Source organism: Gymnodraco acuticeps, unplaced genomic scaffold (genome assembly GCF_902827175.1).
Source record: "Gymnodraco acuticeps unplaced genomic scaffold, fGymAcu1.1, whole genome shotgun sequence".
Taxonomy (NCBI): domain Eukaryota; kingdom Metazoa; phylum Chordata; class Actinopteri; order Perciformes; family Bathydraconidae; genus Gymnodraco; species Gymnodraco acuticeps.
Window position 1 is genome coordinate 8,395 of NW_022991610.1, and position 26,352 is coordinate 34,746.

General features: G+C 40.3%; 1 protein-coding gene and 1 non-coding gene across 3 annotated transcripts; one reads left to right on the top strand and one right to left on the bottom strand.

The window, feature by feature from the left end:
- Positions 1 to 938: 938 nt before the first annotated feature.
- On the bottom strand, positions 939 to 21,881 carry LOC117534026 (synapsin-3-like). 2 transcript variants are annotated; one of them, XM_034198040.1, is made up of 8 exons: positions 21,818 to 21,881; positions 11,361 to 11,503; positions 10,263 to 10,337; positions 9,859 to 9,961; positions 5,288 to 5,419; positions 3,963 to 3,981; positions 3,700 to 3,856; positions 939 to 3,617 (listed from the first exon to the last, which is right to left on the bottom strand). In XM_034198040.1, exons 1-8 carry the CDS (start codon positions 21,845 to 21,847, stop codon positions 3,494 to 3,496), a joined length of 783 nt encoding a protein of 260 aa, XP_034053931.1. In that variant the 5' UTR covers positions 21,848 to 21,881; the 3' UTR covers positions 939 to 3,493. The 2 variants fall into 2 exon arrangements, with proteins under 2 accessions (XP_034053931.1, XP_034053932.1); XM_034198041.1 differs by lacking the exon at positions 3,963 to 3,981.
- Positions 21,882 to 25,481: 3,600 nt separating this feature from the next.
- Positions 25,482 to 25,553, top strand: trnaq-uug. The gene has a single exon. It is a non-coding gene; the product is annotated as a tRNA-Gln (tRNA).
- The last annotated feature ends 799 nt before the right edge of the window (positions 25,554 to 26,352 follow it).

A 26,352-nucleotide genomic window follows, 5' to 3' on the forward strand; every position in this document is an offset into this window, starting at 1 on the left:
TGATTGATAGATTTATGATATTGCATTGCTTTTTAACATCAGTTATCAGATACATCACAGCCATTATTGCGTGGCAGGGATAGTAAATCCTTGTGGTTAGGTTATGGCTTATAACACTGCAGTACTACAAACTAAGTTGTAGGCATCTTTACAATACAAAAAAACAGTATAATTTAAACCTTCAAGTAGTCTCATAATGAAATGCTCATTTGGTCCATTTTGACACATTGCCAAAGGTGATGAAAAGTTTGCAATAGTCATAATAAAAGGACACAAGCACAATGAAGCGAGCAGAATTAGATTCAGTGTGGTTAGCTCACACTTCCGTTTTTTGGAAGGTGAGCAGGCTAAGCGATCATTTATTAAACCCCTCCGCTAAACAGCGTTTGTAAATCTTAGCTTAGCAACGTTAACTCTGTATGCTTTAATACGTTAATATTCAGTGAGTCCTTGAATTGTCGCAAGTGGGTAGATTATAGGGACATTTGTCCGCTAAAATTGTTTAATGACAGTGGTGATCGAGACGGCATTCTGAGCTAATCGAGCTAATGCTACATTATTCAGCCATGAAATGTAATTTCATTGAAAAGCTTAGGCTTACTGAAGGACCCATAAATCAATATAAATGGTGTACAATTTTTACTTTTATCATTGTAAACAGCATATGTACAAGGCAGGAGCTGACAGGTAGCAACGGTTTCTAAGAGGGTGGGGTTTAGCAGATGGTCAATCACCTGGTCAACAACTGTGATTATGTGGCTCCATCCACTAGATTATTTCCCCTCCAAAGCAACTTGTTGTAGGAGTGAAACTACAGTCCCTATCATTGCTTTGTCAGTTGTTGCTAAGAATCACTGTAGTGTGTGTTTTGTTAAGCTAACACTCAAATGCCCCTTAAGCTCAATGCGAGTGAGACTGAGAAAACAGCAAATAAAAGCTTGGAAACAGAACAGCTTTTCTTTAGTGTGACACTTCATAGCTTGAAATCAAAACTGCAGAAAACATATTATGAGCTAAATTATTGCAATAATGGGCATTTTAATTTTGTGGTAGTCTTCAATTAATCATTATGGCCAATTTACTTCTTGAATGTAACACACACAAACACACATGCTCCCACACACACACACACACATACCATGTATACATCACTTCAGGGGACATTACATTGACTTACATGCATTTCCTGGAGACTTATCCTAACCTTAACCATAACCAACACATGCCTAACCCTTACCCTAACCAAGTCTTCACCCTAAAATTAATGATTCCCCTCATGGGGACCTCCAATTTGTCCCCATAAGGGAGGCGAGTCCCCACACGTGACTGTGTAAACAGATTTAGGTCCCCACAAGTATAGTAATGCTAGGCCACACACACACACACTCATCACTATACATATTTTTAACAGCTTCATGCATTTCAATAAAATATACCCTAAACCAAAGGGAATTGATGTCATACGTACTATTATCATTATTTCATTTGAATTACTGTTATCATATTGATCCTTTGAAATGATCAACAAAAACCCAATTTAAACTGCTGGGCACTGCTCACAGGTATTATTCGTGTTCGGGATATTTAGACAAAAAATATAAAGCATTATAGATTGTTCAGGGAAACATATCTTATATGTCTGTAGCACAGATCACGCAGAACAATTGAAACATTATCAGATTGTGATTGTTCTCTGCATGGAAAGCCAAATATACCACCAGTCTCCTGTAAACATCAAACTGTTACACCTTGGATGTAACAAGGAAGTACTTATTTTTACGTCGGCTTTCTAATGACATCCTTGAAGAAGAAAAAAGTTCACATACTTTGTAAAATACATGATTTAGTGCTAATTATAAGGGATAATGAGATTGTATAGATGGTACTATAGTACTATTTTTAATCTAAATCAAAATGGTGAAACATTTTCTATCAAGTCTACACTATATTGTTTGCACATCCCATCTTTAAAGCAGTTAAAGGACACTGCAATTAAAAACTGCTTATACTTTAGATGGTCAATCTCCTGTTTTGGATACCTACGCCATATAAATACATAGTATTTTGCTATCATTTGCACTAAATTACAGTAGGGTTTGCATCACAGATAACATCAAGTGTTTCCATGCTGTTGCTGTCTTTATAGAGTACTTGAGATCATGATCTTGTGTTGGTTTCTGAAAACATGAATTAGATTCTACATACAGTATGACATTCACAGAACATGTACATGCTGATGCGACACAGGGTGGAGGAAGATGTCTGCTTTGGATGCATTCACACCATTTGACAAAAAACACAAAAATGATGATAAATTATTATCGAATGTAGAGAATAAAGGCTAATATAGATATAAGTTGGAATGTTACACAACTAAAACATTTTCCGTCTCAGTGGAAATGTAAGCACATTAAAAGTCTCAAAATATCACCTCCTCACAGTTCGCCTTTAAACACACAGCAGAAGTTATGTTCCAAATCCCCTGCAGAAAATACACCACGTTGCTATTCACAAAGCACAACACATTACACAAAGCATTTGGAGAAAGAGGAGCAGCTGGGGTGGGGGTCTGCGCTGTGGTGGAAGACGGCGGCTGGAAGGCAGGTCAGCGTTTTGTACCTCGTGGAATCACAAGCTCAAAGGATGCTGCGCTGTGGGACTGTTTTCTGGACCCAGTGCATGGGGGATTTTCTTTAAAAAGCACTTTGGTAATGTGGAGTCACAACGTAAGCCAATGTGTGTCTACAGCACGTGGATTTCTGAAATGTGGCTGCTTGCAAGATGCTCCAAAACGCTGGTGAACCGTGAGAATTCAGTTTTTCATGAGTTAACCGGAACAGCTTCAGATAAGAATATTGCCGTATACATCCGCAAACAGTGTGGAAGCTGTGAGTCAATTAAAGTAGTTAGAATTCATTTCATTTCATAAATACATATTCAAACCGATAAAGCATGACGCAATAAAGAACAGTTTCACTGGTTGGACAAACAGAATGTAGAATAACGACTATAAATACCAAGCATTATGAGATAGATTATGATTATTTACCACTAGAAAGGACAAGCCATCAGCTGACTGCTGTCCTAACCCTAGGAGGCATTCACACCAGTGCTGTTCTATGAAAACAGAAAGGATTATGGGTATAAGGAGGACTGGACTGATGTTTATATTGATCTATTTCTATATACGTTCACAACTGGCACACAGCAGAAATAAAACAGACATAATCATCATGAGTTTGATTCCGCACTGTGGTGGATGTGGATTCTTAGCCTTTGTGGTCCCCCCCAGTACCTGTTGGCCTTTCTAGTGATAGATGAATGACTGATCTGACGACAGCGGGTTGCACCAGGTGTTAAACGTCACAATATTGAGAAGGAGAGAGAAGGAAGCTGAGCTATGTGGAGCAGGGACACTCCATTAGAGATGAACCAGTCGGGCTTTTTTCCCAAACCTGACCACAGACAGAAAGAGGAAGCTTCTAGGGGGGTTTCAGTCGGAGAAGAGGCTGGCGAAGGACTGTCGGAGGCTGCGGATGGTCTCGGCCTTGGCCTCGTCGTCGGTCAGGCTTCCTCGTAACGTCTCTGTGAAGGTGTTGGTCAGCGACTGGGATTTGCTGCAGTGGTTAAAATAAACAGTCAATTAAATGTTATACTTCTGCTATCATGGATCATGCTGGTGTGCTGTGAGGTACGTACTTCAGCTGGGGGGACTGTTTCTGAGCTCCGGGCCCGGAGGTGGCAGGGATGGGCCCGGGCTGGAAGGCCTGGCTGGGGGAGGTGGAGGCTGAGCGGGCTCTCTGAGGGGAGCCCTGGGCCGACTGAGATGGAGAAGCGGAAGCAGATCGTTGTCCCCCTGCAGTGAAAACACAACATTTACATGTAGACTGGTTGGACTTTTACTAACACTGCTGTAGACAGAACTCTGTTGCTGTAATAAACAAAATAGATACATCTCCTACCTCGTCTGGGCTGAGTGGTCTGTGGATGAAGAATGATATAGGGGTATCAGTACAGTGGATGCGGGTTAAAATGTTCTAGTTAATGGTAATGTTCCTATCATTCTGCTTCACATAAACACTACACTCTTAAAACAATATGTACAAATGCAAAACAACATCTTGAAGAGTTACATTTCATGGTGTGAGTAGCCTTTTCAATTTTAGCATTATAAGATATGGTCACAGTTAAGTAAAGCAGAAACATTAGCGAGGTAGAAGCGGTTCAATCATATTTTTCATTGTGAACATGAATGCTACTTCAAAACCGGAATACACTTCAATGATTATAATGCCGTAGGTGGTCACATTGAAATACACTCCACTGCTGTACTTAACTTGAATTAGTAAAAACACACTCTTACCTTATGTACGGTTGTCATTGACGATGTAAACTAACCCCAGATTAGCTTTTTTTCTTTTACAGTTTTACTTACTAAGGAAGAGGAGTAGGGCCTCTTTAGATCAGACCAAATATTACTTTTATTTTGAGTTCTGAGAGTAAAGTCAACATTTTGAGAAATCAGTTAGAACGTTTGTTCTAAAAAATTCTGACTTTTGGAGTAAGTTTGGAGAAACCAGCTCGAGTGCGCTAGAATTTGAAAATACACAGCCGGAAGAAATCTGCCACTTCCTTCCAGAGCCCCTCCTCCAACACACGAACGCGCACATGACCAATGAGGGCACGAGATCAGTTTGTGCCCAGATGGAAGGCTGACAGGCAGGTAGGCCATCCAGTTACTTTAGCCGGGCCGGCTCAGATGATTGGTCGTGCTTTTTACAGTACTACGGCTTCCAGAGGTGATGTTTTTTTAATGGGTTTTTTGTCAAAGTACTTCAGATATTCATTGCTATCGGGATGTTAAGAGCATTCCATGGAATATAACAAAAAGTGTATCTCGAGCCGGTTTCTCAAACTTACCTACCCCACCTTTAATCTCAGACCTAGGATACAATTAACTTTTGTTCAGATTTCCAATATGTGGTCTTAATCGTCTTCTGTAACTGAAGGCAAGGCCAGGTAGTTGATCTGATAAAGCTGCCATGTGCAGTCATGTGTAAGGGTTTTTCTGGCCCTGCTACCTATTTTCTTTTTACTATCTTTTTTGGTGCCATGTTTAAACAATACTAACAAATAGAAAACACCTCAGTGGTAGCCTCATGAATACAGGAGGGAGTTCAACTGGAAATGAGGGCTGTATAAAAATATCCAGGGGTCTGAAAAGCGTTTTTTATTTCCCGTTTCCTGTCAGCTGAAGTGAGCTGGTGTGATTTATGTTCTGATGTACCTTGACAGCAGAGGGCTGAGGAGTGGAGACCCCCAGCAGCAACTCGGCCATCTTGTTGAGGACCAGCTCTGTGATCAGCTGTCTGTCCTCCTCCACATGCTCACCAATCAGAGGCATGGAGCTGTCCATCACCTGCACACACACAAAAACAGCCAATCAAGGTCCTGGATGCTCTCTATGTTAAACTGAAACTCCATTACTGTCCACCAGAGGGCAGCATCAGATCTGTTATGTGAAGATTTGCTGTAGATGTGGCAGAGCGCCAGCAATGATGAGTCATATTACACAGATCACATACACAACAATACTCCCCACAGTCATTTGCCATTGTTGAGGTTAGACAATATAAGCTATGAAACACTCCACTGGCCTTTAATATCATTTAGTGCCGGATGCACTGAGCATGACACTGACTCCTTTGTTTGTTCCCATGCACTGTAATACAGCTCAGAAAGCCCCTTGTCCTGGATCTGTCCTCCTAAATCCTCCAATGGAGATGGAACAAACACTGTAGGGCAGCTTTTAATGAGAGGTCTGAGAGCATGCAGATGGACACAACACTGACACAAACAGGGTAGAATAGGATAACAACTTGAACTGTTTTAAATCCTCGGATACTGTATCAAAGTAAAAGGAGAACTATAATTGTTTACTGTGCATGTGCAGCTGGACATGAGATGTAGCTTGATTGACAGTAGATACATTACATGGTATACTGAAACACACAAATCATACCTCTTAAACAGACAGCTGTTTCTCTGTGCCATCCTCTGATGGGTAAAACCGACAGCAGCAGATGAAAAGTGACTCCATCTGTAAATATGATATTGCTCGGGGTAAGATCTGGAAGCCCAGACCACATCCATCGCCATACACTAATAATTAAAACATTTAAAAAATCCCTCCACTTGAGCACACACACACACACACACACACACGTGTTCTGCAGAACCACAGAGCACATGGGCTCCAGAGATCTGCCTCCCCCAGGACCAAAACAAACAGCAGAGACTGTTGGCTGGTTCACAGGCTGTAAACACAGAGACGGGCATACACAGTGTTCACAGAGCAGAACACTGCATGTGCTTCTGACCGCCTGCAGGGATCAAAACACTCTGCACTCTGAAAGGTATTTTATCTTGTTTACTAGGGACAACAGTTCAATGAGTTCGTCCCTCAAGATCAATTCACATCCAACTGGTTTGAAAACATCAAATCCAACTGGTTTGAATGTTATCAGCCTGTTAAATTAGCTTGATCAGTGGTTATCAGCCTCATAGTGTCAGAAGCAACCCGGTATCACGGCAAGACGTGAACATGTGACGATTTACCATGCTGGGAGACGTGAAGATGTCACGATTTCGTCCCTTCAAACGTGACAGTTACACGGTATTGTTAACCCATGTTAACCAGTGGAGAAATACCCGGAAATGCCAAGCAAATGCTACCCCGACGGTCGGTTGTTATTGTCAATATAATGATTTATTTTGTAATAGTCACACTCGATTACGCCGATATTCTTGTTGCCCCCGCTGGTCGACACCTCTTTTAGCAGAAACAAAGGCTACATTAATGTATTAAATCGATGTTAATCCATGCGTGTGGATGTGGAATTAACGGACGTTGTGCGATTGCATTGCCAGGCAACAGCTTCGGTTCATGTTAATTTACAAACTCTTCAACGACAACCATAGTTATATTTAAAAACATGTTAGAAGGCCTCACGAAATACTTTAATGTAAATTTAAATTTAAATGTGAAGGAATGTGTGTATAACAAAATATATCCGTCATAAACGAAACCGGAAACAGACGTAGGCAAGATCCTCAGCTCGATGATTGGATGGTTTAGCCGCAATGCACACTGGGATATGGTGTTTATGCGATGTATCTCTCTCTCAAACTGTGTTTCAATGTGCCATGGTTTCTTACTTTCTTCCTGCTGTTTTTCAGAAAAGTATGTGATTAAGGTTCACACTGTTCTAAACAGAACCACTAGCAGAGAAACCTTACAGCCCTCCCTTCCCTGTGAGCAGCCTCTGGGCCAGGTTTCGGTGGTGAGGCGTGGCCCGGTGTTTGGCCCGTTGAGTCACCACCACAGGGACGGAGCAGAGCCACTTCAAAGGGCGTGCGGTGGGATCCACCCTGCTGATTTATAAGGACACAGAGTTATCCAGCAGAGGACTGCAGCGGCCAGCCTCTCAGCGCGGAACATAGAGGTGTTGTTGTGCACTTTTACTGAGCTGCACAGTGATCTGTCTGCACAGTACCCCGCTGAATCATTTATTCCACTTCATGGTAATCGTGTACTTTCTACTCAACAACATGTATACCTTTGTCATGAGAATATGTTTATATGAAGTGGTTCAGCCCTTTACTACTTATCTACCTAGTAGTATACAAAGTATCTGAAATTGGCTCTAGCATATAAATACAACATTTCAAAAGGATCCATTGTTCTTAATGAATACATCATTTAATTTAGCTGATAATACTTTTGTACTATTAGCATTTTAAATGCAGGACTCTAACCTGTGCTAGTGTATTTTGAGACGGCATTATTTATATTTAAAATAACTTTAGTAAGTATATAATATAACTAAGTGTGTTTAAACATGTAGATAATCAAGACTTGTTGACTGTAAGTTCTGCTGTAAAATCTCTTAATGTTGAATCTCATTTGAACCTGTTCAGACTAATGCATCAGACCTGGTAATGGGTTGGCTTATTTGAAGTGAATGTATCCGCATTTTTACTACGCATTATAATGGCATGACGTCCAGCGCTCTTTCCCTTTCTCTCCCTTGATCCTACTTATCAATGGCCATTATTTTGCTTAGCAACGGTTTGTTATCGAGTGTTAACAACCTCTGAAATGTCCAAAGGGACCAAACAGAAAATGTAATGAATTATTATTATTATTATTATTATTATTATTATATATCAGTTGTGTTGCATAATGTCATTTCATGTCATTTTGATTTTCAATTGTCATGTTGAGGGATCTCATGTCTGTACTGTGGGAACATGTTCCAGTGAAAGGCCAGGGAGCTGCTTCATGTTAAGAGCAAACTGTTAATGAAGGGCCCCTGAGCAGCTCATTACTTTTCATTAGAGAGAAGTGTCATGGATGATGTCTTTGTCTGGAACAGAAAACAGATTCCCACTGTGATGGACCGGCAGCTCTTCCTTGCTTGTTAATTAAATTCCATCATGCTGAAGGGTTAGGGAGATGAGGAGGAAGAGTTGTGGACACAGAACATTGTTATGTGACTGTCACCAGTTTCTCCATCCAAGCAGTGCCAATCTAAGACCAGCGTCTCTGAGGAGCTGGGAGATAGTTCCTGACATTGAGTTTAAATAAAGAAGCACATTCTCTCGGTGCTGACTCCCCCCAGCGTTTGGAGAGCTGTGATGTCATGGTCTCCAGCTGAAGAAGGGCACACCAGAAGTCCCTCACCGGCCTGTTTCCTCACATTACAGACTGGACATTTAAAATAAATGAAATCAGTTTATTTGGAGCTGTATTTACAAATTACACCCCTCACCATCAAAGTGAATGAATTTGTGAAATACCTGGTTTGGTTAAGTGATCAGCTCCTTAGAGTTTACCATTATAAAATTGCTCAGGTGCAACCAATCAATTTCCAGATCAAACACCAGGCTAACTGCCCCCCACCTGACATCAAGTGAAGTGATTTTGATGACTTCAGAATAAAACCAGCTGTTTCTTGGGGATTCTGCAAGGAAGAATGGGCAAACCCCAATGGAGGTGTGCAAAGCTAGTAGAGACATATCCAAATAGATTAATGGCTGTCACAAAGTATTAAATCAGGGGACTGATGACTTTTGCAACCCTGTTATTCTAGTTTGTTTTAATACATTTTCAGAACTGTTGCCTTTAATTTTTCATTAGTTTGATGCTGTAAAGCAAAATGTGTAAATAAAGCTGGAAAAAGTATTTGTTTTAATGGGTTTTGATTTCAGGCTGTACGACAAATAAAGTGACTCTTTCAAAGGGGTATGGTGATTTCTATAGGCACTGTAATGGCCTGAGTGGGAGCAGACCATAACACAGGAAGTGTAACCACCCAATGTTGATCCCATTGGAGAAGGAAAACCCAAACGGGAAGTCACTACTTACCAAACCAGTGGTGTCAGGTCACACAGCAGCCATTTACAGTGTTTGTCTACAAACTGCACGTAGAGAGCAGTCTTCACATGGACTCTTAATAAACAGGCAGTGTTAGTGAGTCACTGACTGATATTTTCTTTCTCCGCCTGTGTTTGGTCTAAACTGAGCATTCTTTCAAGGCTCTGATGATCATGTGCCTTCAAGTCTGGCTACACCCTTCCCTGTTGACTTTCACTATGATATGACAAATATTATTAGCAGGAAAGGAATCCAAGGTGATCTTACTGAGATGTGCACAGATGAAGGTCGAGCTGGTGAACTACCAAGAAGGTTGCAAATGTACGGAATGCTGCATGACATGTTTTTATGAAAGCGCTGTAATTTTCCACCGTGCAATCTTAAACTGAAACCAGGGGTTATTCTGAAAACAAACTGACCTCGATGATATAGTCGTTGCCGTCCTTCCCGTGGACGGCCTTCACTGCGCAGATGTCTAAACCTCCGAACATCTCGGAGCAGGAGTCCACCCACAGCCGGTATCTGAACACAGGGACACCACTCACTGATACACCCACATGTAAACACCCCATAATGTCTGGAGATATCATGAAGGGCAGCTACAGTAACTGTTACAAATACACTTGAACCATAATAGTTAATCTAAAACTAAAGGATTTATAGGATGGTTAAATTGTTTGTACAAAAGATGTGTCAGTATGTTAAAATGATGAATGTGAGATTTAGCAAAAACAGAGACCTCTTTAAAGGTTTGAAATATAAAAAAGGAGTACATTTTCCAAACAGGAAATTGTTTTGCCTGTGTACCTCTGAGGGAGCTCACCTGTCCGTCATGGCGATCTGTTCCAGCATGGCAGAGCCTGTGTTCGCCTTCCAGTTACCAGAGATGGACGTTCTCCTGCATTCAAAGAACATCAAGAAATTAATCAATGCTCCTCTGGTTAGCCTGCACCGCTTTACCAAGACCTCATGGGGTTATCATTAGTTTATCGGGGATAATTATTGCCATCCAAACATGCATTATGTTTGTGTCAGAGACATTTAAAGACATGTTTTCATGGCTAGGCCAGGGAGAGAGAAATGAGAGACTGCTCCTCTGCTTTGGTCAGGTAAACCCCCCCCCCCCCACACACACACACACACACACACAGTGGGGGAGGGCTGAATGTGCTTCCAAATGGGTGGGTGGGTTTGAAGGAGAAATGTTACTATGAATTTGTGAGAGTACATACTGTATATATGAGAATCTAGGAATGAGGTCATTCTATAAAACCAAGGTTTTTCTTCTGTTTTGACTATTTGGCAAAAAAGTATTATGAAAATAAATGATAATAATTTTGGAAAGTGATAAGATTTAGAAATATTGTTGCCCTGTTGGCCGTCCATAATGGGAGCCACTTTGGATACCTTATGTTTAAAGATAAGTTATGAACAACAAGGGAAAGCACACACAAATCATTACATCAGTATCAGCCATGGCTGCATATTGCCTCTTTTTACTGTTATTTTTATTTTGAAGACTGGCCTGATTCACATGCAGGCACCAGCTGCATTACTACTTTACATTGCTACCAAGAAAGGTAATGAAACCCAACCTCACAACTGTCAAATACATGTGTTCAAAGTGAATGAAAAATCGTATTCATATGAGAAGTAGGTCGAATAAAGATCTGAATTTGTGATGAAATTGCTGAAAAATACATATTCTAAAGTTTCAAATCTGAAATAGACACATACTGCAAATGTGTAAGTGTGACTTAACAGCACACAAGACATTGTCTGCATAACTATGGAAGGGGTTTATCATTAAACAAATTAAAGTATTCACGCTATAGGCAGCTTATCTGTAATGGTATCAGTTAATATCTGGTTATTGAGCTTACATAAAGTCAGGGGGGGGGGGGGGGACGACACTTCTTACATGTAGGCCTTGTAGTTGTTTCCGATCTTCTGGATGCGGATGTCGTACTTGGACTGGACGAAGGGCTCGGTGGTGGCGTAGGTCCCTGCCAGAGCCACAACACTGGTGATATCCTGGAAGTCCTGCGGGGTCTCCACTTTGATCTGTGGGAGAGACCCCCCCCATGTTAGTGAGCGGGCTAATTAAACAACTTTCCGTCATAGCTGGTGGTGGCCACTTGAATCCCACAGGAATTTCACACGTGTGCACTGCTGGGATGATGGAGGGTCCCATGATGGAAATATTGCCAGGGGCCGCTTTGAACTACGTCACCTCACACCAGCGAGTGATTACACTGTGCACTGTACACACAGACGGGGGAAATGACGCTATGGGAACACAAAACACGGCCATTAAATAAAACCCAATGGTGATTTTCACCATAACTTTTTAGATAACTATGTAACAATGAGGTGTGACACGAATACCTGGGACGGAAACAACTAGTTTCTCCTGAGTAGTAGCCTCCAATACCCTCATTTATTTATTTCTCCCCCTATCATTGGTTCTGATGTCTTCCCCTTTTTACTGGGTGATATCTCTGTAGGCGATGCTCTTTTCTTTGTCTTTGTTGATGCACAGATTTGTGAGATATATTCCATCATGTCATGGAAAGAGGGGCTTCTTTGCAGACCTACTCATTCATCAGCTTTATGTATGGCACACTGTCAGAACTCCATATCTAAGATGCATAATGATACAGTCCAGAGCTTCCATTCACTCATCACCACCACGCTCACTGGTTTCATCCCAGTGCTACACTGTGATGGGAACAGATCATGAAAAAGAGAAACCAGATAGAGGAACCAGGAAACAGAGTATCCCTCTGAGGTTTCAACCTGTCACCCTGTTTTGCTTTACTAAAGTTTAAGTGAACTTAGCGTGTTTAAAGGTCATCAACTCACTCTAAAGTTTAGTAGAAATGTATTTGTGGTTGTCTGATGATGTGCAAACATGCTAAAACAACCCAAAACACTCACAAGAAACACGCTGTAGCTTCAGATGTAAATATAAAAAACACATGTGCCAAACTACGTGCAAGAAGGTCAAAACACAACGTGCACACAGCTGGGACCGGAGTGCTTGATGACGTTCAGGATTATAAAGGCAAGGCAAGGCAAGGCAAGGCAAGGCAAGGCAAGGCAAGGCAAGGCAAGGCAAGGCAAGGCAAGGCAAGGCAAGGCAAGGCAAGGCAAGGCAAGGCAAGGCAAGGCAAGGCAAGGCAAGGCAAGGCAAGGCAAGGCAAGGCAAGGCAAGGCAAGGCAAGGCAAGGCAAGGCAAGGCAAGGCAAGGCAAGGCAAGGCAAGGCAAGGCAAGGCAAGGCAAGGCAAGGCAAGGCAAGGCAAGGCAAGGCAAGGCAAGGCAAGGCAAGGCAAGGCAAGGCAAGGCAAGGCAAGGCAAGGCAAGGCAAGGCAAGTTTATTTATATACAGTCTGGATTTAAAAGTAGTCAGAGTTGCAGCGGACCTGCAGGTTTCTGGGAGTTTGTTCCAGATATTTGGAGCATAATAACTGAACGCTGCTTCTCCGTGTTTAGTTCTGTCTCTGGGGACAGAAAGCTGACCAGTCCCTGAAGACCTGAGAGATCTGGATGGTTCATCATTTAGCAGGAGGTCAGAAATGTATTTTGGGCCTAAACCATTCAAAGCTTTATAAACCAGCAGCAGTATTTTGAAATCTATTCTTTGACACACAGGAAGCCAGTGTAAAGACTTCAGAACAGGAGTGATGTGATCCACTTTCTTAGTGTTAGTGAGGACTCGAGCAGCGGCGTTCTGAATCAGCTGCAGCTTCCTAATAGATTTTTTAGTGAGACCTGTGAAGACACCATTGCAGTAGTCGAGTCTACTGAAGATAAAAGCATGGACAAGTTTTTCCAAATCCTGCTGTGACATTAGTCTTTTAATCCTAGATATGTTCTTTAGGTGATAGTAGGCTGATTTAGTAACTGTTTTAATGTGACTGTTGAAACTCAGGTCAGAGTCCATGACTACACCTAGATTTCTGGCTTTATCTGTTCTTTTGAACATTGCAGACTGAAGCTCAGCGCTAACTTTTATAGTTCTGCCTTGGCTCCAAAAACCATTACCTCAGTTTTATCTTTGTTTAATTGGAGAAAGTTCTGACACATCCAGTCATTGATTTGTTCAATGCACTTACTAATGGTTACGTACATTTGTGAGTCATCTGCATAGCTATGGTAACTTATTTTGTTGTTTTTCATTATCTGAGCCAGTGGTAGCATGTAGATGTTAAAGAGAAGAGGCCCCAAGATGGAGCCTTGAGGAACCCCACATGTCATATTTGTCAACTGAATCTAATAAAGTTAGACAACTGTCTCTGTTGTTGGAAACTTACCTCAAATATTGTATCAATCAATCAAAGTGTATTTATATAGCCCAATATCACACATTTGACATTTGTCTCAGTGGACTTTACAGTTTGTACAGAATATGAATATCGGCTTATTTTAAAAATGTGATCACATGATTCATTCCGGTATAATTTCAGATCTGCTTTAAGCTAGCTAGCTAACATAGTTTTTTCAAACAGAGACAGTTGGGGAACTGTATCATCCCCAAACGTCACCAAGCGCTCTGGTCCCAGCTGTGTGAGGAACTTTGAGTGTCCCCTGGTTTCTATTGTGTTTTGAACTTCTGGCACAATTTAGTATATGCAGCATTAAGTATATGCATAATTTAATAAAAGTTGTGCAAGTTGGTGAAGATGTTTAGGCACATTTGTTTTTTATATCTGCATTGTGTGGAAATGTTTGGTGGCATTGGAACAAATTTGCAACTGTCCGCCACTGTACAACTACGCTTCATCACCTTTCTAGTTGTGTAAATTGCGCACTAGTCTGCCTAAAATGCTAATATATAGCAAGATACAGTATGTCCATACCAAAGACAAGAACACTGCATTTGACACTGTTGACCACAGCATATTACTAGACCGACTAGAAAACTGGGTGGGACTTTCGGAAACAGTTCTAAATTGGTTTGAATCCTACTTAAAGGACAGAAACAACTTTGTTTCTATAGGTAAATACACATCTGAGTTGACAAATATGACATGTGGGGTTCCTCAAGGCTCCATCTTGGGGCCTCTTCTCTTTAACATCTACATGCTACCACTGGCTCAGATAATGAAGAACAACAAAATAAGTTACCATAGCTATGCAGATGACACACACATTTACATAACCATTTCACCAGGAGACTATGCTCCAATTCAAACACTGAGTAAGTGCATTGAACAAATCAATGACTGGATGTGTCAGAACTTTCTCCAATTAAACAAAGATAAAACTGAGGTAATGGGTTTTTGGAGCCAAGTCAGAACGTATAAAAGTTAGCACTGAGCTTCAGTCTGCAATGTTCAAAACAACAGATAAAGCCAGAAATCTAGGTGTAGTCATGGACTCTGACCTGAGTTTCAACAGTCACATTAAAACTGTTACTAAATCAGCCTACTATCACCTAAAGAACATATCTAGGATTAAAAGACTAATGTCACAGCAGGATTTGGAAAAACTTGTCCATGCTTTTATCTTCAGTAGACTCGACTACTGCAATGGTGTCTTCACAGGTCTCACTAAAAAATCTATTAGGAAGCTGCAGCTGATTCAGAACGCTGCTGCTCGAGTCCTCACTAACACTAAGAAAGTGGATCACATCACTCCTGTTCTGAAGTCTTTACACTGGCTTCCTGTGTGTCAAAGAATAGATTTCAAAATACTGCTGCTGGTTTATAAAGCACTGAATGGTTTAGGCCCAAAATACATTTCTGACCTCCTGCTAAATGATGAACCATCCAGATATCTCAGGTCTTCAGGGACTGGTCAGCTATATGTCCCCAGAGTCAGATCTAAACATGGAGAAGCAGCGTTCAGTTATTATGCTCCAAATATCTGGAACAAACTCCCAGAAACCTGCAGGTCCGCTGCAACTCTGACTACTTTTAAATCCAGGCTGAAGACTTTTCTTTTTGTCGCTGCTTTTAATTGAACTATTCATATCTTAGATTGCACTGTAACTTTTATCCATGTACTTTTTTTTCTTTTAATGTTTAATTGACTGCACTGTAACTTTTATCCATGTATTTTTTCTTTTAATGTTTATTTTATTATCTTTTCTTTTTAATGACTGATTTTAAATGCCATTTTCTTAATCTCTTTCTTTTTTTGTAAAGCACTTTGAATTGCCTTGTGTTGAAAAGTGCTATATAAATAAACTTGCCTTGCCTTGCCTTGCCTTGCATAGCAATCCAAAGGTTCAAAGTCTGCTATCATTGCTTGACACACAAAAAAATGACTACTAACTTAAGTTAGGTTAAAATCATACTGTGTATCACTGAACAATAAAGCATGGAATGGAAAGAACAAATGGAAATTAAGACATTTTGATCTACAAAGTGACAAGTGTGAAGTCTTAGAAAAAAGTTAAATGATGTGTTTAAAACGGTTTAGTGCTCTTTCACACGAAAATAATGCCTTGGAGCGTTGATAAATGAACCCTCACTAAAAGCTGAACAAGAAAACATAGTAGGAAAATAATTAACGCCAAACTGAGTAAGAGTGTGAACGCTCCCAAAACAAAGTATTTTTAAAAAAAAATTAATAGAGGAGAGGGTGACTGTGATGGTTAGTGTGGCCCAATAAACAGGGGGGTCCCTTTAATGGGTAACAAGAACAAACATTGATGGAACCCACATAAAAGCTGTTCCACTGCAACTAAACCCATTAATTTGTCAAGTGAGCTCAGGCGGCACACTATTACATATCTTTCATCTCTCAAAGTGTCAGATGAGAGTACAGCATTAACATCGTAAACACGGTTGTTGTCTTTGAATAATAATTTAACAATCTCTTTATTATGTGACGTGGTAACATGCAGTGTAACAGTATTACAGAGCCAAAAAAGAGTAATAACCAAAATGTACTTTAAATGCCACTAAAAACCACCATGTCCTGCACACAACCTGTGTGGTGAAAGACTGATGAAACACCAGCGCGGACTGTAGAGTCATGGCTTTACAACGGTATCAGATTTTCACTCCACGATAATCATGGTTGTAACAATTTACCATAACAAAATGATCTCACTATTACATTTTTAAATGTTTTTCCTTTAGTCAAATTAATGTGTCACTTTGTTAAATGAATGAAAATGTAAATGAATTTACTATTTACTTGCATTATATTTTTCTGTTTATCTGTGTTTTGTGTTGCACTGTCGGAGAAGCCTGTGACACAAGATTTTCAGCGACATAACTACACTGTAGCTATGTTCGTTTGACAAATAAAGAACCTTGAACCTTGAAGTACACTAACACGATTTAAGAGGAGCTGTATTATTTACAGAATTACAGAAGAGCTATACTCTTCCACATGTGAAACGTTTTTTTAGGTCTGACCAAAACTAAATCAAAACATTTGAGTTCTGACATTAAAGTTATAATTTAATCTAATTTAATATATTCTGAGAAAAATAATTCTGAGATAAAAATCTGAATTCTGAGATTAAAGGTCTCAAAACTAATTTCACATTTGGCACAATATTAAGATGGATTTTTATTAATTCCTCGTGGGGAAATTGTTTCTGTGCATTTAACCCATCCTAGTGTTAGGAGCAGTGTGCTGCCATTTTGAAAAGCGCCCGGGGAGCAGTGTGGGGAACGGTGCCTTGCTCAGGGACACCTCGGTAGCACTTGGTCTTTCCGGGACTTGAACTGATGACCGTCCAGTTGCCAAGCCAAGTCCCTATCGACTTCGCCACCATTGCCCAATATGTTCATAATATGCTACTCATTATCTTTTGAATATCCACATTTAAAATGCAGTATATAGTGACACCCCTGTTGTCCATCATAATTTCCATCTAACAGTTTTTGCACTGTGAGTGTAGCTAACAGAGACTTAAGCATGAGGCTGAGTTAATAGAGTGCACTGTTAAAGGGAAGTGACTCACACTGCTCATAATGGCTCTAAAGTATCACGCAATTCCCAAACAAACCATAACGATGTAAACAGAAAGTAAATAGCTGAAAGGTGAAACAGCGCCTGGTGGAAAAACAGGTCAGTGTGCAGACGCTTACGTGGTTTAAACTCACGTAATGAGAAAAATGGGTTAAAGTACTCTTCTACTGAAAGTGCTATAGAGAAGCTGTATTTAATAATTACCACTTTTTTAGTGTGAAACATAAAAACTGTACTTTTATAGCCCGTATTAGGAATTTAAGGAAAACTCAAGAGTTCTTTGGGCCAAGAACCCGGATCATCCAGGCGCTTTACGAATGTCAGTCCATTTTTGGCTTCATGTGCTTTTAGTGACTTTAATAGGAAAGAACGGGGGTCCGATTCCAACGCTGTATCCAGGTCTCATTATACATCCATGGACGGCAAGATATGTCACTAAAGGTGTTCACACCCCTAGTTACATTTAACACTCAATATAAATAAAATATGTGAGTTTCAAAAATAAATGTTCAGTTATCAGAAAGAGATAATTAAGATTTGATGAACTTCAACATCCACTTCCACTGACCACCCCCCCCCTATTTTCTGTTTTGTTTATCTCTTTTTGTATTTTTTTTTAATTCTCTGTCAAAGCGTCTTTGAGTTTCCTGAAAAGCGCTATACAAGTCTCATGTATTATTATTATGAACTGCAGTTTTTGGCAACACCTCATGGTTGCTGCTTCGTCATATCCAACCCTGTATGGCTGTTGCAGTAAAACCTGTAACTGTATATCAAAATGTGGGAGGGTTTGTTTTATTACTTTATATTTTAAATATACATTTGTATAATCATTTATTTGAGTTCAAAAGTTTTGCTTTAATTATTATAATGATGACATTTAAAATGGTAATGATACAGATTTGTATGCTATAGAACTTTTAAGATCATAATAATATATAGGCTTGGGGGGATAACGGATTACCTGTATGTAATTATGTAATCAGGATACAGCAAGAAAGTATTCCATTACATTGACATCAAAACATTGGGGGTTACTAGCAGGATTAAAGTGTCACTAAAAACCTAAAAAGAGCATATAGTGTTTGTTGTTATCTCTCCTCTGTAAGCTGTGCTGTTCTGTAGGATTAGTTTTATTGATATGTCTTTGCTCTTGTATTTATTTTCATTGCATTCTTCTCTGACATCATTACCAAAAACAAAAACAACGCACGTGCCTTGTTTGCTACCGTCGACAGACTAACTAACCCCCCAGTGTCAGTAGCCTCTGAATTTCTATCCACCAGGGCGTGCAATGATTTTGCCTCCTTTTTCACTGACAAAATTCAGAAAATCAGACAAGCAGTCAGTGCCTCTGCCTCAGGAACAGCAAATGTGTTGTCCCTATCTCCACTTAACATCAATTCAAACACCATGACACAATTCCATCAGATTAATGATAAAAACCTAGAGGACATTATTCAACTTCTGAAATCCTCCTCCTGCTGCCTTGATATTATTCCAACAGGATTTTTCAAAGATGTTTTGCCTTGCATGGCCTCAGATCTACTTCATATAGTAAACAAATCTCTTCACTCAGGTATTTTTCCACAGGCCCTGAAAACTGCAGTCATTAAACCGCTCTTAAAAAAGAATAATCTAGATGCTTCAGTAATGAACAATTACAGGCCCATATCAAACCTCCCATTTCTAGGTAAAATCATTGAAAAAGTTGTTTTTCAACAGTTGAGTAATTTCTTGCATTTAAATAACTGTTTTGATGTGTTCCAGTCAGGCTTTCGTCCAAACCACAGCACTGAGACTGCTCTTGTAAAGGTCTTTAATGACATCCACTTAAACACAGACAGTGGCAGAACTTCAGTGTTAGTATTATTAGATCTCAGTGCTGCGTTTGACACTGTTGACCACAGCATATTACTAGACCGACTGGAGAACTGGGTGGGACTTTCGGAAACAGTTCTGAATTGGTTTGAATCCTACTTAAAGGACAGAAACAACTTTGTTTCTATAGGTAAATACACATCTGAGTTGACAAATATGACATGTGGGGTTCCTCAAGGCTCCATCTTGGGGCCTCTTCTCTTAACATCTACATGCTACCACTGGCTCAGATAATGAAGAACAACAAAATAAGTTACCATAGCTATGCAGATGACACACAAATTTACGTAACAATTTCACCAGGAGACTATGCTCCAATTCAAACACTGAGTAAGTGCATTGAACAAATCAATGACTGGATGTGTCAGAACTTTCTCCAATTAAACAAAGATAAAACTGAGGTAATGGTTTTTGGAGCCAAGGCAGAACGTATAAAAGTTAGCGCTGAGCTTCAGTCTGCAATGTTCAAAACAACAGATAAAGCCAGAAATCTAGGTGTAGTCATGGACTCTGACCTGAGTTTCAACAGTCACATTAAAACTGTTACTAAATCAGCCTACTATCACCTAAAGAATATATCTAGGATTAAAAGACTAATGTCACAGCAGGATTTGGAAAAACTTGTCCATGCTTTTATCTTCAGTAGACTCGACTACTGCAATGGTGTCTTCACAGGTCTCACTAAAAAATCTATTAGGAAGCTGCAGCTAATTCAGAACGCTGCTGCTCGAGTCCTCACTAACACTAAGAAAGTGGATCACATCACTCCTGTTCTGAAGTCTTTACACTGGCTTCCTGTGTGTCAAAGAATAGATTTCAAAATACTGCTGCTGGTTTATAAAGCACTGAATGGTTTAGGCCCAAAATACATTTCTGACCTCCTGCTAAATTATGAACCATCCAGATCTCTCAGGTCTTCAGGGACTGGTCAGCTTTCTGTCCCCAGAGTCAGAACTAAACATGGAGAAGCAGCGTTCAGTTATTATGCTCCAAATATCTGGAACAAACTCCCAGAAACCTGCAGGTCCGCTGCAACTCTTACTACTTTTAAATCCAGGCTGAAGACTTTTCTTTTTGTTGCTGCTTTTAATTGAACTATTCACATATTAAACTGCACTGTAACTTTTATCCATGTATTTTTTCTTTTAATGTTTCTTTTATTAGCTTTTCTTTTTAATGACTGATTTTAAATGCCATTTTCTTAATCTCTTTCATTTTTTGTAAAGCACTTTGAATTGCCTTGTGTTGAAAAGTGCTATATAAATAAACTTGCCTTGCCTTGCCTTGCCTTGCATTTGTAACGGAAATAAATCAGGTTACTGATAACATTTGGAACAGGTAATTAGTAATTATAACAGAATACATTTTTAAAGTAACCCTTCCAACCCTGTTTATACTGTATATGTGAGGTCTAGTGTGGAAATAGCAGGCTATAAATGCTAATTCATTTCCTTTGAATCACTCACTATTAGCGTTACAAGTTTTTGTCAAAAGAAAGAAGCAGCGATGACCCCCCCCCCCAACATGGTGCTGTCCGTTCTCATAGCTCTGTGAGGTCTGAGGGTTAAATGAGGTCCTGCTCCACCAGGGCCTGCCAAGTCCCGCCGGGCCTGGGGGGAAATTCTATAGCATGTCTGGCTTCTGAACAGGAAACCAAGCCCATGCAGACAGACGAGGGACAGACACATAGTACGTGTCTCCCTCTGAGAATCAGAAGACGTGGAGGGCGAGACACTGAGGAAAATGCGTGTTGTGGATAATAAATGAACGAGATGAATCTACAGCTGAACCCATTTTTGAAAACAAATCATCCACACTGTTCTTATTATGTAATCAACTGAGATGATAGACAGCATTCTTGCAGCAATCATGTTATAACGTGCAATCTTTAAAATGTGCATGAAAAAACATCAAAAGTAAAACAGGTTGTGGATTGTTCTCCTTATCAGTGGTGTGTCTGTGCTCCTCTGCCTCTGTATCATCAGATAGCATATCCTCTCGGTGAGAGTTAACCAGCAGCCCACACTGATCCTGAAGCTGTGATTCGGCCATCATGACTGATTTTAAAGATGTGCTCCAGTCTGTGGAAACTAGAACAAACGGGTTTAGGTTTTCCAATGTCTCGCCTGCTTTTTGAATCGCAGACCAGTCAAAGCCGTGGTGATAATATCACATGTTTGATTTGCATGACTGGAATCTAGACACATCTGAGTGTGAGCCTGTCATCTGAGCTGCTGAGGGTGGAAATCTGAATTTGTAGACTTGTCTGAAAATGTCAGTAGTTGCCGCAGACTCTTTTCATAACGAGTTTAAAAAGTCTGCTAGCATCCCAAGTGCTTAAAGGAACAGGACATATCATATATCGCTTTCTTGCCAAAGAAGCAGAATGATCTGCTATAAGTCTTTTGAATATGAAGCGAAATGAACATAAGGAATAACAGCTAATGTTGAGGTTTAGGGTTCATCGTAAAGACTGGGGTTTGAACTGTGGGTTCTGATGGAGATTAAAGAACTATTGGATGTGTGTGAGTGTTTTTGGCTCCATCATAGGCACTCACCTTTCCCATTCCAGCGTAAGCGTGGCCCATCTTGACCACCAGAGGGCAGGGGGGGGGGTGTGACCTGCAGACAGAACAACATCACATTAATGCTGGGTGTGATGCCAATGTAGAACACAATACAGGTCCTAAGCCAACAACAGGTCAGATTTTGAATGCATTTTTTCTTACGTGAAGAGGCAGGACAGGGTGTAAAGGTGATTATTATATAGAATCATGAGTGTGTACCACATTCTTTGGACACACCACTGACACATTATCACACTATAAAAGTGAATTGTTAGTGTACAAACTGCTAATTAGTCATCTGCAGCAGCTACTGAGCAAAATATGAATTCATTTGGAATGTTTCTGGCCTCCTGATATCACAAATGTGCTCTCCTTTAATATCTGACACAAATATGGGTGCTAATACTTAATGATATTATTTTTGACTGTTTGCTGTTTGAGTCTTGACAGCAAGTGTACAGTACAGATGGCTAATCTGTTTTTTGGGGCTGTAAACTCTGAGATACAACACTAAAACGTGCTGAGACATAACTACAAAATACTATTTAGTAATGCACACCAAACATTGATGAGGCACTCTGGCCCTCAGGCCTTTTTAAAGATGTATAAGATCTAGCAAGATTGGTGTTTTTTGGCCCTGGGCCTTCTTTAAGATCTTGTTGAAGGCCTGAGGGCTGAAATAAAATGAGTGGGTTAGCAAGAACAACACACTACACATCCAGTTTTAGAATGAATAAATACATTTATGCAGCTTTAATTCAAATGTAAATGTGATCCTGACTATTAAAAGTGGGACGTTAAGGGATTCTCTGTGTTTGCACAGGATGTAAACACTCAGAGCAGTACTTGGTGTTCTAAATATACAGAGAAACAGACATGTGGTAAACAGAACATTGAGAGACAAATCTTTTTCCTTTGCAGCTGACCTGGATGTGTACAAGACGTTTGCAGAAGTGTGGCCTTGTAAAGAAACACATTAGCTCTAATGCCATCCATCTGAAGCATAAGCTGCTCTTTTAGGAGGCATGCGGGGGAGATGGAGGAATGTCGGTTTATTACCCAATAGAAGACAACAGCTCATTGGGATAGGCTTGATAAACTCTGACAGACACATGTTATTTCTCATGGTTACTAGGATTAAAGAAACATCAACAGATCACTTCAATCCTCCCTGTGGTTTAAACGCCCCCTGATGATCCCACTGATATGAGTGTTAATGGTCTGTAATGTAACAGGGACTTTCCACTTTCAGGAGCACTATCCCTGTCGGGTAGTGATGGAAGAAGTACAGAACTGCATCTTAAGGAAGAGCAGCAATGTCAAATTGTAAAAACATAGGTCTCAAAATCTTACTTAAAGCTCACCTATTATGCTATATTTGAACAATATATTGTAGGGCCATATCTATACAAAACATGTCTTTGAAGTCTTTTGCTCCAAATACCAAACAGATCACCCATTCTAGCCATGCCTCATACCCCTCTATTTCAGCCCAGTGCTGATTCTGGGTCTGTAGCTATGGGGCCACGCCCCCTTTGGGGTACACATGCAGCAGAGCTGCAGAGAGAAGGGTTACAGCAGAGAGACGCAGATTCCCAGCTAAATGCTGCCGTGATAAGATGCCATATTATTTTATTATTCTTCCAAACCACATCAAGGATTATTTCTGAAACAGTATGGAGCTCAAATGCTTTTCTCTCTTGTGGGAGAACCTTTTATATCTGGCTTTTGTGCACATACTCTCTCAAGTGCAGGTTAGCTCTGAGTGTTAGCGATGCTTGCTAATGTAAACACAGACCATATTACGTCCAAACACGTTGTGCATTGTTCCTGATAGCAACGTTTCCGATAGGGCCGTGGGTGTAAAGCCCGCCCACATTTCTGATATTATGTCATATCGGCAGCAAATCTGGATCAGCTCCGTTGTAGCCCCGTTTTTAGAGATTTGGGTACGGAGGAGAGAGAGAGGGTTTTATTTTCTGACACTTTGTGAGTCTCCTGACACACCGGGGATACGTATTCATGTATAAAAGACATCAAAAAGTGCATTTTGCATGATAGGGGACCTTTAAGTAAAAATAAAAACATATTGGCATCAAAATATACTTAAGTACAAAGTAAAAGTGCTCACTAAGCATCATATATTAATTGACTGTTTCTGATTATTGATGCAGTAATGTGTTCATCACAAAGGTGGAGCTCATTACTTTATATACTGCTACTGGATATCATGACATATAATTATTAGGGCCGGGACTCGATTAAAAAAATTAATCTAATTAATTAGAGGCTTTGTAATTAATTAATCGAAATTAATCGCATTTTTAATCACATATGAATGTTTGACCTAAGAACAGTGAGAAGCAATTTTTTTCACATGGATTTTAGTATACCATTAGGCGCATTCACACCGCAGTACTTTTCCCACAAAGGTTCATGAGAACTTAGTTCATGAGAACTCTTTGAACCTGGGGAGGATTAGGCAAATGAAGCATGGGAGTCCCAGCAGCCTTCCGAGTAAATCGCTAGAACGCCGACACCTCCTCATCTCCACCGCTCCCATGTTTTATTTTGTGTCGCCATAAGTTAGTCTCTCTGCGTTTCTGCGCTGGGCTAATGCTAATAATGCTAATGCGAGGATAATAAAATGGCGGCTTCACAAAACTTTTTGGGAGTTTTACGGGGCGTGGTTTGCAATCCGCCCAGCCAATCAGAAATATAGCTCTTTTCTCACAAGAGAGCCGTACGAAAGTCCCTGCTCTCTAGCAGCTCTCTGCTCTCTAGCAGGGGACTTTCGTGGGGGTAAAAAGGTTCTCATGAACTAATTTTAGTACCGGCTCTTTTTGGTGTGAACGCGATAAAAGAGGCTAACGTCCACGCTAGCTGCTATATGTTTTGCATTGAGGTGATACTTGAGGCTTGATGTGCTGCGGTGATATGCGAATTCCTTTTTGCATAATTTGCACACAACCGTGCTCTTATCGACGCTTCCATCCGTCCGTTTTTTAAAACAACATTTCCCACTGTTGTTCACTGTGGTTTGTTGTTGTCTGAGGTCATGAACGTTAGTTGGTGCTCCAGTATAATCGGTACGCCTGAAACTCATCCAGCGAGAAACGTTCCGCGGTGCAAAAATAAGTGCGATTAAAATGCGTTAATTTTTTTAACGCGTTAATTTTTGTGTAATTAATTAATCTTAATTAACGCGTTAAAGTCCCGGCCCTAATAATTATATGTTAATGTTTTCTGATTAGTTTATTATATGCTGTATTATAATCTGACTCTATAACTAAAGCTGTCAGATAAAGGAAGTGCAATAAAAATACAATATTGGCATCCAAAATGTAGTGGAATACTACACACCTCACAATAATGATTCTTCAGTGCAGTACTTGAGTATATGTTCTTCATTATTTCCATCACTTCTACTGATGTAATAACTTTGAGGCCCCGCCAGGTTACAGCGGGCTCTCAGGTCGGGTTTACAGCGATTAAGATAAGGAATGAAGAGTTATTTTACGATCAGTCATTGATGTTTTGATAGATTCTGCAAATAAAACACCAAATAAAGAGTTAGTCATAGGCCATAATTCACCTGTAGTCTGTAACACATGAAGTAGAAAATCAGTCATTCTGCATGACACTACTTTTGTAAGGTTCCATGGTGTAATGGTCAGCACTCTGGACTTTGAATCCAGTGATCCCAGTTCAAATCTCCGTGGAACCTGGTTATGTCTTTACAGGGATATACATACAGACATATATATATATATATATATATAACTAAAGTAAACATTTAATGTAAAATATTAATCAAATACACATGTTTTTGTCTGGCAGTGGCTCAGTCAGTAGGGGCTTGGACTGTGAGCTGTAGGGTTCAAGTCCCCGAACAGACATACATATGGAGTGTGGACTGGTACTTGGAGAGGATCCAGCTCACCTCCTGGGCCCTGCCGTGGTGCCCTTGAGCAAGGCACCGGACACCCATCACTCCCCACTAGTCCTAGTACTAGGATGGGTATAAAGCAGAGAACAAATTGCACTGTGTGTGCAGTGTGCATATATGTGTGACCAATAAAGAGAGTTTCATCCTCAAATTCTTCTTCTTTAGTTTTGTTACTTTAAGTATATTTGGATGGATATATTTGGATGCTAATATTGTTGTACTTTTTACTTTTGAAATGCAGGGCTTTTACTTAAACAGTATTCCAACACTGAGTCCCCAGTTATTATCTAAGATAATGTAGATGTAAGAAGTTTGACACAGAGGCACGAGGCCTGATCCTGCACTATCCTGTCCTCTCATATCGGGAGGAAGGGAACGCCTAAACAGCTGCGACCATTTCAACCAAACACACCCCCCACGGTTGACAGCACGGTGCACACTCATGTTGTGTTGCCGTCAGCTGGTTCCGCGCTGAGCCTTGATCCGACATGGAGCCGCTGGAGCTTCTGTTGACAGGTCTGACAGCGAGGGGGGGCCGACACGCTGCCAAGACACAGTGTACTCTCATTATCTCCAT